Source organism: Rhincodon typus, chromosome 6 (assembly GCF_021869965.1).
Source record: "Rhincodon typus isolate 14 chromosome 6, sRhiTyp1.1, whole genome shotgun sequence".
In the NCBI taxonomy this organism is placed as follows: Eukaryota; Metazoa; Chordata; class Chondrichthyes; order Orectolobiformes; family Rhincodontidae; genus Rhincodon; species Rhincodon typus.
The window spans coordinates 3648268-3662189 of NC_063337.1; the positions used below are offsets into that span (position 1 = coordinate 3648268).

The 13922-nt window shown below is 45.6% G+C and overlaps 1 protein-coding gene across 1 annotated transcript in view; it reads left to right on the forward strand.

Moving 5' to 3' along the window:
• Window positions 1-9055, forward strand: part of LOC109933135 (autophagy-related protein 16-1-like) — a 78611-nt gene extending 69556 nt beyond the window's left edge. Inside the window, exons 11-14 of the mRNA XM_048597859.1 lie at window positions 1243-1392; window positions 2103-2150; window positions 6816-6917; window positions 8103-9055. Of these exons, the coding sequence (XP_048453816.1) occupies window positions 1243-1392; window positions 2103-2150; window positions 6816-6917; window positions 8103-8196 (394 nt within the window). The 3' untranslated portion in view covers window positions 8197-9055. The remainder of the gene's footprint in view (window positions 1-1242; window positions 1393-2102; window positions 2151-6815; window positions 6918-8102) is intronic.
• The last annotated feature ends 4867 nt before the right edge of the window (window positions 9056-13922 follow it).

The following is a 13922-nucleotide window of genomic DNA, read 5'->3' on the forward strand; positions in this document are numbered from 1 at the left end:
TGCGACAGTGCGGCACTCCCTGGGCACTGACCCTGCGACAGTGCGGCGCTCTCTCGGCACTGACCCTGCGACAGTACGGTGTTCCCAATACCTAACAGAGTGTCAGCCTGGATTTGTTACTCAAACCTTTGCAGTGAAACGTAAACACACTTCTCGCTTTCTCCCTGGGCCACAACTCCATGTCAGTTCTGCTCTTTGCATTCTTTCCTCTCGAACCCCCTCGCACATGACCTTTTTGTTTTCAGGAGAGTTTTTAAAAAATTTACTCATGGGATATGCGTGTCGCTGGCTGGCCAGCATTTATTGCCCATCTCTAGTTGCCCTTGAGAAGGTGGTGGTGAGCTGCCTTCTTGAACCGCTGCAGTCCACCTGCTGTAGGTTGACCCTTAGGGAGGGAATTCTAGGATTTTGACCCAGTGACTCTGAAGTATTGGCGATATATTTCTAAGTCAGGCTGGTGAGTGGCTTGGAGAAGAACTTACAGGAGGTAGATAGATGAATGGGCAGGGAGCAGAGGGATACAGAAAATAGGCGACAGGTTTAGATAGAGGATCTGGATCGGCGCAGGCTTGGAGGGCTGAAGGGCCTGTTCCTGTGCTGTAATTTTCTTTGTTCTTTGTTCTTTGAGGTGGTGTTCCCTTGTATTTGTTGCCATTGTCCTTCTAGATGGAAATGGTCATGGGTTTGGAAGACGCTGCCTGAGGATCTTTGGTGAATTTCTGCAATGCATTTTGTAGATTGTACATAATGCTGCTACTGAGCGTCGGTGGTGGAGGGAGTGAATGTTTGTGGACGTGATGCCAATCAAACGGCTGCTTTGTCCCGGATGGTGTCGAGCTTCTTGAGTGTTGTTGGGGCTGCACCCATCCAGGCAAGTGGGGAGTATTCCATCACACTCCTGACTTGTGCCTTGTAGATGGTGGGACAGGCTTTTGGGAGTCAGGAGGTGAGTTACTTGCTACAGGATTCCCAGCTTTTGACCTGATGTTGCATTAAGAACTTACTGCTTTCTATATATGTAGCATTGTTTGATTTTTTTTCTTTGGTGGGATAAGCTTATATTCAGTTCTTAAAGAACACTTGCAGCCTCTTGTGAATATGTTGTAGTGACTAACAACAACAGTAACTAACTGCAAAATTTAAAACCAATGTCATCTTAAGCCAGGTTTCATTCTGGGATCTGCCTTGACCGTTATTATTACTAGCTGGGGTCATAACAGTTATTGGTATTGTTCATTGCAGGTCTGGGATGAAGACTGATGAGATCCCACTGCAGGGAAAAGTGACGTCTTTAGACATTAACTCCGAACGGACCCAGTTACTCAGCTGTTCACGCGACGATCTGCTAAAGGTGGTGGATCTACGGATGAACGAAACCAGGCAGGAGCTCAGGTACACCTGGTGGCCAGACTGCGAAACTGGAGCTCAAACCAACATTAATTTTGGTATTTGCGTTAGAAGTCATCAAGGGAATTGGAGAGGCTGTAGGGAAGATTTGCTCAGACTGTACTAGACTGGAGGCTTCAATCTGCGGTAATGAGGAGGTGATGGCCTTGTGTTGTTATCGCTAGACGATAAATCCAGAGACCCTGGTAATATTCTGGGGATTTGGCAGATGGTGGAATTTGAATTCAATAAAAAGCTGGAATTAAGAGTCTAATTGAAGACCATGAAACTATTGTCAGGAAAAACCCATCTCCTTCAGGAAAGGAAATCTGCCGATCTTGGTCTGGCCTACATGTGACTCCAGACCCAGACCAATGTATTTGTCTCTTAACTGCAATGGACAATAAATGCTGACCTAGCTTCTTGAGTGTTGTTGGAGCTGCACCCATCCGGGCAAGTGGGGAGTATTCCATCACACTCCTGACTTGTGCCTTGTAGATGGTGGGACAGGCTTTGGGGAGTCAGGAGATGAGTTACTCGCTGCAGTATTCCCAGCTTCTGACTGGCTTTTCTGTTAACATCCTTTTCATTGCCTTCTGTGTATCTAGCTTTGTTTGATTTTATTTTTCTCTTGCGTGATAAGCTTGTGTCTTGATCCTGTGAAAAAATAATGAGGGAGTTTCTTACCCATTTCCTTGTTTTGCCTTTCTTTTTAGAGCTGAAGGGTTTAAGTGTGGAGCTGATTGGACCAAGGCAATTTTCAGGTGAGTCACAGTCTTGTTGCTCTGTGTCTGGTGTTAGTGTGGAACTGTTTTTCGAAAGACATCAGACTGGTCTTGTGAAACACTGGTTAGAATTACCCATAGCTTTCCCAATCCAAGGAAGCACATTATCAGGAACAAAAACAGAAGTCGCTGGAAAAGCTCAGCAGGTCTGGCAACATCTGTGAAGAAAAAAGTCAGAGTTAACGTTTCGGGCCCAGTGACCCTTCCTCAGAACTATTGTCAGCATTACTGGCTTTGTCAGGGCACAGAGAAGGGAATGTAGAGCTGTCTAGGCTTGAGGGAAGATGAAGAATGGCTTGCATTTATGTAGCACCATTTACAACCTCATGGTGTCTCAAAGCACTTTCACCCACATGAAATACTTCTTGAAATATAGTCGCTGTTGTACTGTAGGAAATGTGCACGCAGTTATCTTCCACAAAGAACAATGTGATAATTACTGGCTCATCTGTTTCAGGGCAATTTGGTGCCCAGGAAACTGGGGAGAATTGTCCAGTTTTTCCAAATATAACCTCTTGAGAGGGCAGATAGGGGCCTCAATTTGATGCCTTACCTGTCAGATGTCATCTCTGATGGTGCAGTGCACCCTTGGTACCCCACTACTTGTGTCAACTTGAAGTCTTGTACTTAACCCCAACCCTTACAGAGGTCACAGCAGCTCCATCAAACTGATTTTTATCAAATTGGCAAGCTCTCCCTGAATCCCATGTGATCCAACTTTACTAATCCGTCCACCATGTGGATCCTTGTCAAGGCTTTTCTAAAATCCATGTAGACAACGTCTGCTGCTCTGCCCTCATCAATCTATTTGGCTATGGCCTCAAAAAACTCAGTCAAGTTTGTGAGACACGATTTCCCATGCATAAAGTTATGCTGACTATCCTTAATCAGTCCTTGCCTCTCCAAATGCATGTAAATCCTGAATCTCAGAATCCCCTCTACCAACTTACCCACCACTGATGTCAAACTCACAGGTCTATAGTTCCCAGTCTTCTCCTTACAGCCTCTCTTAAATAAAGGCACAGTATTAGCCACCCTTCAGTCCTCTGGCACCTCACCCATCGATGATACAAATAGTAGACTATAGTAGACTGATGAAGGGTCTAGGCCCGAAACGTCAGCCTCTCTGCTCCTATGATGCTGCTTGGCCTGCTGTGTTCATCCAGCCCTGCACCTTGTTGTCTCGATGATACAAATATCTCTGCTAGGAACCCTGCAATTTCTTCCCTAACGTCCCACAACATCCTGGAGGATACACTTGATCAGGTCCCAGAGATTTATCCACCTTTATGCTTTTTAAGACCTGTAGCACTTTCTCTTCTGTAGTCTGGATTCTTTTCAAGACACCAATATTTGTTTCCCTGAGTTCCCTAGCCTCCATGTCTTTCTCCACAGTAAAATCGAACGCAAAATATTCATTTAGCAATTCTCCCATCTCTCGTGGTTCCACACATAGATGACTTTGTTGATCTTTAAGGGGCTCTATTCTCTCCCTAGGTGCTCTTTTGCTCTTAATGTGCTTGTAAAATCTCTTTGGATTATCCTGACCCTTATCTGCCAAGGCTATCTCCTATCCCGTTTCAGCCCTCCTGATTTCCCTCTTAAGAATACCCCCTACACCCCTTATACACTTCAAGAGAATGCCCTTGAGAAGGTGATGTTGAACTGTTTTCTTGAGCTGCTACAGTCCATGCGTTGCAGGCACAATGCCCTTCAGGGGAGGGAGTTCCAGGACTTTGGCAGAGTCACAATGAAGCAACATAATATATTTCCTACTTGGGAGCCTGAGTTACCTGAAGATGAGGTCTAAGGAGCCTGAGTGAGTAGCTATGGTGTTTCTTGTAGATGGAACACACTGTTGCCACTATGCATTGGAACTGGAGGTAATAGAGTGACTGAATGTGGCACCAACCCAGTGGGCTACTTTGTCCTGGCTGGCTTTGAGTTTCTCGAGTTTTATTGGCACTGCTGTCATCCAGGAAAGTGGAGAGTATTCCATCACATTCCTGACGTGCGCCTTGTAGATGGTGGACAGGCTTTGGGGCTTTTTTATGGCTTTTGGAACCTGAGTTACTACTGGGTCGTAATTGTGATTGGTTTACACGTACACAAGATGCCAAAATACCACTTCCGGTACCATGGTAACCATTCTTAGTTAAAAGCCACTCCTCAACAGATCAATAGAAATCAGATTTGGGTTTCCATGTTTATCTCGCCATTTACAGCAATGGCAGTCAACCAGATTCTGCCCACTTGGTGCTGCATCTTGCTCCCTGGATGAACGTGATGTTCGATCATTTCCCAACACTGAATCACTCTGCTTCTCGCCCTCCCAAACCTCCTTCGCTCCCCCCTCCACCACTGGCATTTGAAGACACATCACTTCTTTGCAAAGTCTTCCTCGACTGAATGGTTCTAACTCCCTCCTGGCTTGCCCTAAAGATAGAGAAATTGGAAATTTATTTAACTTTTCCTGTTTGGGTATCAAAGCCAGCATTTTTGCCCATTCCCAATCGCCCTTGATCTGAGTGACTGGCCAGGGCCAGATCAGAGGGCAGTTGAGGGTCTTCACCTAAGCCACAGAAATGTTATCGTACAGAAGGAGGCCATTTGGCCCATTCATGCTTGCACTGGCTCTGACCATTGGAACTTAGTGTCAGCCTCTGTCTGGAGTCACATGTAGGCTAGACTGGCGAAGGGGTCCTTCCTAAAAGGACTGCCCAGGTGAGCAGATAGGTGGCAAATAGATTTCAACGCAAAAAATGATAAAAGGGATACTTTTGAAAAAGTCAAACGAGGCAAAGGAACATACCATTAATGGGAGAATATTGACAGGTATAGAGGCACCCCAGAGTGAATGTCACAGAATCTTTGAGGGTAGCAGGGTAGATTGATAAGGTGGTTCAGAAGGCAAAGGGAATCATTTCCTTTGTTTGCTGAGGTATAGGAAGCTGGGTTGGGGTGGGGGGTTGGTGGTGGGGTGGGGTGGGGTGCTGGAAGTGAACCTCATCGGCCATCAATCCCCCCACCTCACCAGCTTGTCAATGTCCTTCTGCAGACCCACACTGTCCTCCTCATTGTTAACAATTCTTCCAAAGTTTAACGCCATCCGCAAACTTTGAAATTGTCCCCTGCACAGCAAGATCCAGGTTATTAATATAAGTCAGGACAAGCAAAGCTTTCAATACTGACCCCTGGGGAACTCCACTATAAACAATCCTCCAGCCTGAAAAATACCCATTGACCACGACTCTCTGTTTCCTCAGCTGGCATGGTATCACATTGTTACTGTCCCTTTTATACCATGACCTCTGTATTTCTTCACAAGTCTGTTGTGTGGCACTGTATCAAACACCTTCTAGAAATCCATGCACACCACATCAACTGCATTACCCTCAAAAACCCTCTCTTTTACCTTTTCAGAAAACTCCAGAAACACAATTCCTGCTTTCTAATCGACCCAGCATTTCTCCATGTGCTTACTCATTCTGTCCTGAATAATTGTCTTCAGAAGCTTGCAGACCATTGAACAAGGTGGTAATGTTTGCAATTCTCCTGTCTTCTGGCACCTCTGTCACACGTAGGGAAAACTGGAAGATTCTCGCTCGGGCTTCTGCAATTTCCACACTCACATCATTATCCTTGGATGCAGGTCATCTGGTCCTGGTGTTGTGTCAGTGTTAAGTCCCAACAATCTATCCGAGACTCACTCTACGTCGTTCTAAACCTTTCTAGTGACTGAGTATCCTCCTCTATCACTGTGGCCGGACCGATATCTTGCGCTTCTGGAAAGACAGCTACAAATTAACCAAGTAACACTTGGGCTGTGCCCTTTCTCCAGGTGTAAATAATCATTTAGTCTCCGATCAGTCGTAGTCCTCCCTTAACCACTGCCTGACTGTTTGAACACCAACAGAAAACTGTGGGAGACTCTTTTTATGTTGGGTACAAGGCTTCTCTCATCTGAAAGACAACCTCTCTGACAATGCGGCCCTCCCTCAGCACTGACCCACCAACAGTGTGTCACTCCCTCGGCGCTGACCCTCAGACCCTGCGGAGCTCCCTTGGCACTGACCCTCAGACCCTGCAGCGTTCCCTCAGCACTGACCCTGCGACAGTGCAGCGCTCCCTCAGCAACTGACCCTCAGACCCTGTGGCGCTCCCTCAGCACTGACCCTCAGACCCTGTGGCGCTCCCTCAGCGCTGACCCTGCGACAGTGCAGTGCTCCCTCAGCAACTGACCCTCAGACCCTGTGGCGCTCCCTCAGCACTGACCCTCAGACCCTGTGGCGCTCCCTCAGCGCTGACCCTCCAACAGCGCGGCGCTTCCTCAGCGCTGACCCTCCGATAGTGCGGTGCTCCATCAGTGCTGACTCTCCAACAGTGCAGCACTCCCTAAGAGCTGGGAGTCGCAGAATGGATTATGTGCGTCAGTTCTCTGGCTTGGGACTTGATTCCTGGATTTACTGATCTAAAGGCAAGTGTTTGTAAATATGAAGGAGGTTGCAGAGAGAGAGAGGTGGGGGGGAATGTGGGGGAAAGTTTTTGCACAAAGAGACTCCATCAAATGTAAATATCCTGAAGCTTTTGGGCACTATATGCTGTCAGTAGTTTTAATGGACTTGTCCTTTCCTGTTCTTTCAGCCCCGATGGGAGCTACGCTATAGTGGGATCATCTGATGGAGTTCTCTATGTTTGGGACACCCTCACTGGGAAACTGGAGACTTCTTTGGTTGGACAACACAGGTATGTGAAAGGAGTCTATGGTCTCATTGTTCCAAGTTGCAACCTTCTGGATCATGGCTTGAGGGAGGTCAGAGAGTCAAATTAATTCTGAGCCCCTCCCTCCAGAGTTCCAGAACAACAGCTGCCATTTATATGTGCCTTTAACATAGGAAAACAAAAGAAAGGAGGCTGAGGCTGTGGTTACCATGAAGCCCCCAACTTCCCAACTTTCCCTTCGCCTGAAGCATGGTGACCCTAAGGTTAAACAACCACCAATTGTCTCTCTCAATGGTGCTTTACCATCTAATAAAATAAAAAAATCTTCTATGTGTATGTACATAGATGTAAACAAACCTCAAATGAGTGAGCAGCCCTATGATCTGGTAGGACTATGCTAACTTTATATGGTCATCGTCACAGAGACTAAGTTTCAACTCCAGATTTTGTGCATTGAATGTTAATTCCTTTGTTTATCTTACCAGAACATTAGCCTCTGGATTCTATCCAGTGACATTACCCCCACACGGCTATCTCCCTTTGTTATAATTATGTTGGTGGAAGGACAGTCACCCAAGGTTGGAATCGAACCTGGGTCCCTAAGTCTCCTCCCTGCTAAGCACTGTGCTGCTGCAATTAAGCCACATCAGCAGTTCAACTGGCTATCTTAAATTGGTTATTGGTGTCAGTACGAGCACACTTGGGATTGTTCAGTAACTGTTTCCCAAATGGAGAATCACACCTAACGGCCGATGGTTTGTTTCGGGTTTTGCAGGCGGGCGTGGGTTGAGTATGGTATGTACCTCCAATGAAGAACTGAAGGAACATGCTGGATTTGAGCGGCCTGGTCACTGGGGCGTACAGCTTACGTTCTTGGCCTTGAAAGGCACACATGATATTGCTCAGCTGTGCAGTTTTTTTGGACTGAAAGCAGCGTCCTGTTAGTGGGAAGCACCGCTTCTGCAGCCACCCTTCCTTAACCTGTTCACATTTTTGAGAGACTTTTTTTTTCCAGGGTCAATAGAGATGGACTTTCATCACAAGCAACATTCCTGATCCCCCACCAACGTCTCTTTCCATCTCCATTACTTGAGCTTTCCCAAATGATCGCCCATTACCCACGTGCACTCCATTTCCCTACCTTGCAGCATTAAAATCATACTTGACTTCTTAAGGAATGATGTGTTCTCTCTCTCTCTCTTTCTCCAGATCTTCCATTAATGCAGTTTCCTGGTCTTTATCGGGAGAGTACGTGGTGAGCGTGGATCGGTCAAGGTTGGCCAATCTCTGGACTGACTGCTGACCCAGCCTCGCAGCAGTGACTCCAAATTTTCCATCGCCCTCATGACCACCATTCGATCAGAAGGGAAAGCATCGAGAGCTCGGGTTATAGAAATTTAACATCGTAAGCAGGCAGAAGCTCCTGTCGATAACCAACCCTTTGTCCGCACCACAACTCTCCCACGCATACGTTATATTTTCAAGGAACCGGGAGTTGGAGAGGGGTGTCTAGTGAACGTAAATACTACACAAAAGACTTCGCAAACAGAAAGAGGCCAATTTACCTCCTGTAAATGTCTCTGACCTCACGGGGAGAGGCAAATTCATACAGAGAAAGGATGCCAGGGACTCCAGGATGAGATTGACTTCCAAACCATTTCCCCATGTCAGGGATTTTGTTGGAAATTTAGCAGTCGATGGGATGGGATGGGTGTGGGATAATAAGGGAATCAACTTGGAATACTTTTGTCAACAAATCTTGCCTGCAGCTGTGCAGCAAGTTACAGGAAGGGACACAAGGTCATTAGGTTGCAGGGACAAAGACGTGCAATAAAAACAGTACATTCTGGAAACACTTAGCTAGTCAGGATGCATCTGTGGAGAAAAGGGACTCGACAGAAGAATTACTTTTTGATTGACTAAACCACAACTAGACGTATCAGAAACAGAAGGGATTGAAGTCAGTTACAATGGTTAAGATCAACTAGGAATATCGACTTTCTTGTCTTATTTAGAGTCCCATGGACACTGAACACATTTTTGTCATCATTTGTTGGACACAAAAGAACATGTTTTTTAAGTGAAATGAAATATTTTTTAAATTATTGGAATTTTTAAAACTCTTTCACAGAATGTGGACATCATTGGCTGGGTCCGACATTTATTGCCCCATCCCTAGTTGCCCCTTGAGAAGGTGGTGGTGAGCTGCCTTCTTGAGCCACTGCAGTCCATGTGCTGAAGGTTGCGCCCTTAGGGAGGGAATTCCAGGATTTTGCCCCAGTGATAGTGAAGGAACGATGATATATTTCTCAGTCAGGATGGTGAGTGGCTTGGAGAGGAATGTGCAGGCGGGGGTAGTGTTTCCCATGTTGATTGTGAGGGTTTCAGTAATGGTAATGCCATTGAACATCAAAGTTAGATGCTTAGATTGTCTCAAAGAATGTCATTGGTCTTAAGAATTCTCCATTGCTGAGAGGAATGGAGACTGGGCCATTAAATATATTCAAGGATGAGTTAGACAGATTGTTGATTGATCACGGACTTGATGGTTATGCAGAGCAGGCAAGGATGTGGTGATAAGACCACAAATTAGATCAGCCTTGATCCTCTTGAAAGGCAGAGCAGGCTTAAGGGGCCGAATGGCTGACTCCTGTTCCTATTTTATCTGTTCTTGTGTGGAACACCTTTATACAGCAAACTGTTGCAGTCTGGAACACACTGCCTGAAAAGGGGTGGAAGCAGGTTTGATAGGAACTTTTGCAAGGGAATTTGTCAAACACTTGAAATGGAAGAATTTGCAGAACTATTTTTGAGAATGGCTCCATGGATGAGTAACTTCAGAGATCGGTTATAGATCTTGGAATTGTATCCCTCAGAGAGGAGAAGGCTGAGAGATTTGATCGAGGATTTTCAGAACTCATGAGAAATCTGGACAGGGTCGATAGGGAGTAATGGTTTCTACTGGTGAAGGGATCAAGAACGAGAGAGGGCACAGGTATAACATAATTAGCAAAAGCAATGTGAGGAAACAATTTTACTCACAGTGAGTGGTTAGATTTTGAAATGCATTGCCTCAAAGGCACTCAAAAGGGAAATAGGTGGTTACCTGAAAAGGAACAATGTGCAGAATAACAGGGGAGAAAGTGGGTGAGAATGGCACTTGGTGAGCTGCTCATAAAGAAAGCCAGTGCAGACATGACCACTGAATGGCCTCATTCTGAGTTGCAACAATTCTGTAGAGAAAGAGCAAGGGAATGAAGGTGATTGGACACCCCTGTCAAAGACAGAGTGGGTTATAAACATGCCATTCTGCCATTTGGCATGCCTGCCTATGATATCTTTGTTTAAACTGGGGAGATGATGATCTTGTGGTATTATCATTGGACTGTCAGCCCAGAGACCCAGGTAATGTCTGGGGACTCGGTTTGAATCTGGCCATGGCAGGTGGTGGAATTTGAATTCAATAAAAGTCTGGAATTAAGAGTCTAATGATGACTATGAATAGTTATCGATTGTCAGGAAAAACCCATCAGGTTCACTAATGTCCTTTAGGGAAGAAAACTGCCATCCTTACCTGGACTGGGCTACCCGTGACTCCAGACCCACAGCAATGTGGTTGACTCTCACTTGCCTTCTGTGGCAATTATGGATGGGCAATAAATGCTGCCTAGCCAGTGATACCCTCATCAATAAAGAAAACCCCACATGACTGAGCAGTTGTAAACTTGCCTTTTCCCAAGTGCAAGCATAAAACAAGCCTGTGTGTACTGTCACCTCCCCTTTGCATTATAGTTCACATTAAATCATATGTTTTACCTAATCTCAGAGCAACACGTTACTCAAAGGTGATCATCTCCAACTTAATCCACTTCCAACAATTTGGCACGGTGGCTCAGTGATTAGCACTGCTGCCTCACAGCGCCAGGGACCCGGGTTCAATTCCACCCTCAGGCAACTGTCTGTGTGGAGTTTGTACATTCTCCCCGTGTCTGCGTGGGTTTCCTCCAGGTGCTCCGGTTTCCTCCCACAGTCCAAAGATGTGCAGGTTAGGTGGATTGGCGAGGGTAAATGTGCCGTTACTGAGATGGGGTGGGTCTTGGGGGGAATGCACTTTAGAGGTGTGGACTCGATGGAGCAAATGGCCTGCTGCACACAGTAGAGGTTCTATGACATGATGATGAATTCACTTCAGTCTGGTCAGCTGCTGGTTGTCACTATCTAGGCCAGTGTCTATTGTCCATCCTGTTGCCTACATGGTATGATTCTGTCAGTATGACGATATCAGGCTGTTGATTGACTAGTCTGTGAACTTTAGCTCAAGTCCCCTGACGTTAGTGGGCAGGACTTTGCAGGGTTGACAGGGCTGTTTCTGTCGTTGTCTCTTTCAGTGCCTAGGTTGACTCGAGGGGACTGGTGTGGTTTCATTCCTTTGAAACTTTCTCACAGTGTGATATAACTGAGTGGCTGTGCTGGGTCGTTTCACAGGGTAGCTCAGAGTCAACTACGTTGCTGCGGGTCTGGAAGCCACATCAGATTTCCTTCCCTAAATGGCATTATAATGAACCAGAGATAGTAGGAACTGCAGATGCTAGAGAATCTGAGATGAACCAGATGTGTTTTGAGCATCAATGGACAATGGCTGGAAGTTCACCAATAGGTCAGCTCTTTATTGAATTCAGATTTCACCATTTACCATGGTGGGATTCAAACCCATGTCTCCAGAACAATGGCCTGGGATCCTGGATTGCTAGTCCAGTGACATTACTACTAGACTATTCCCCGTCTGTCCTTCGTGATTTAAAATTCCACTTAAACGTCTTCAGTCTGTGGAAGACAATCCCAACTTCTCCAGTCTCTCCACATTCACTGAGAACCCTGGAAAAGTTCTCCTCTCTCCATGTCTTGACATCTCCTATGTCTCCCATAGTCCAGGCTTGATGTGTCAGTGATGGCTCAGTGGGCAGCACTCTTCCCTCTGAATCTGAAGTTTCCAGGTTCCTAGGACAGCAGGACTGATGTATGAAGGGAGACTGGATTGTCTCGAATGATATTCACTAGAAGAATGGGGAGATCTCATAGAAACCTATAAAATTCTAATGGAACTAGAGAGGATAGACACAGGAAGGATGTTTCCGATGACCAGGGGGTCCAGAAACAAGGGTCACAGTCTAAGGGTACAAGATAGGCCATTTAGGACTGAAATGAGGAGAAATGACTTGATCCAGAAAGTGGGGAGCCTGTGAAACTCCCTGCCACAGAAAGCGGTTGAGGCTAAAACATTTAATGTTTTCAAGAAGGAGTTACATATAGTGCTTAGGGCTAAAGGGATCACAAGGTATGGGGGAGAAAGCAGGAACAGAGGACTGAGTTGAATGATCAGCTGAGTGGCAGAGACCACTCAAAGTGCTGAGTAGCCTATTCCTGCTCCTATTTCCGCTGTTTCAAAATTTCAAGCCCCACTCCAGGACTCCAAGTTGATATTCCATGGCAATACAGAGTGATTGCAGGGCTGTTGGAGGTTCTGTCTTTCTGATGAAGCATTAAACCAAGGCCCCCCCACTTGTTTTTTGGGTGGAAGTATTGTCTTCCTTTGATTTTATTTCAAAGAGGAGCAAATGAGACATCCCTGAGGTACTGGTGCTGGCCACAATCAATGTCACAATAATACAAAGATCATTTGGACATTTTGACACAGTTGTTTGTGGGATCTTGCTGTACAGAAATTGGCTGTTCTGTTTCCTCCATCCCAACAGTGAGTACACTACAAGAAGTGTTTGGTTGGCTGTAATACACTTTGAGACATTGAGTCTCTGAAAAATGCTGTATAAAATTAAAATCTTTCTTCCTCGAAATGAATTGTGAAATGCTCTTGTCAAATGAATGCCAATGTGTACATATATTTTTCAAAAGCTCACTATGCCTCTTCTATCTGGCACATCTGTACTCACCTGGGGTCTCTCTCAGTCACCTTCCTGTTGGTACAAATATTGATGGAAGATCACCTGTCTCTGCTGACTGTTGTAATAAGTAGTCACTTGGTGGTATAGAATTTATTTAGGTATTGCGCGGAGAAAAAGAGCCATCTTGCACTCACCAGCACCGATGCAAGAATACTAAATTTCAATGATGTGGAGGTGCCGGTGTTGGGCTGGGATGGGCAAGGTCAGAAGTCACATGACACTGGATTATAGTCCAACGGGTTTATTTGAAATTACAAGCTTTCAAAGCGCTGCTCCATCGTCAGTGGAGGGAAGTGCACAGACACAGAATTTGTCTGCTTCCCTCCACTTCACCCAACAAAAGGAGCAGTGATTTGAAAGCTTGTGTTTTCAAATAAAACCTGTTGGACTATAACCTGGTGTTGTGTGACTTCTGACTAAATTGCAAAGGGAACAACAATTTGTAGTGCAGGGGAGAAGGGTGCCAATTGGTTGGAGAGTTGACTCTGTTTGGTTCAGTGGAAGATTGTCAGTCAGGCCCACTTGATGTTGGCATGAAGTGACTTTTACTTAGGCACAGGGTTGCCTCCTCTGCCAGGAGAACAAACATGCCCTGGCTTTGTAACTTTCTCAATTAAACAAAGTCATTGGGGTCAAACTGTTCCCCAATGCATTCCCAAGCGCAAGGTCTCAACTTGCCAACCGTGAGCACCCATTTCTCATGTAGGATAAATTGTTGTTCCCTTTGAAGTTTGGCATTTTTGCCATTCTATCCTGATAATGAGCGTAAAATGAAATATTTCAACAGCATTTCGGTGATACTATGGTCATGCAAAGGCAGGAGTTATACAACTCTTATATACCCAGGAGACAAGTAGAGAAAATATATGTGTTCGTGACACTGGGGTGTTTGATTGCTGGGATATGGGAGAACTGAGCAGGCTCTCTCCTGATCTCTAAAACCTCCTCAGCCAATGTTACAGCACTAGATTGACCCAGAAATACTAACCCTCAGTATCTTTGCTTCAGAATGTTCTCGGCTGCAGGCCAGCATTGCAGCAGAACGGTGAATGGGGGATTTTTAACAATA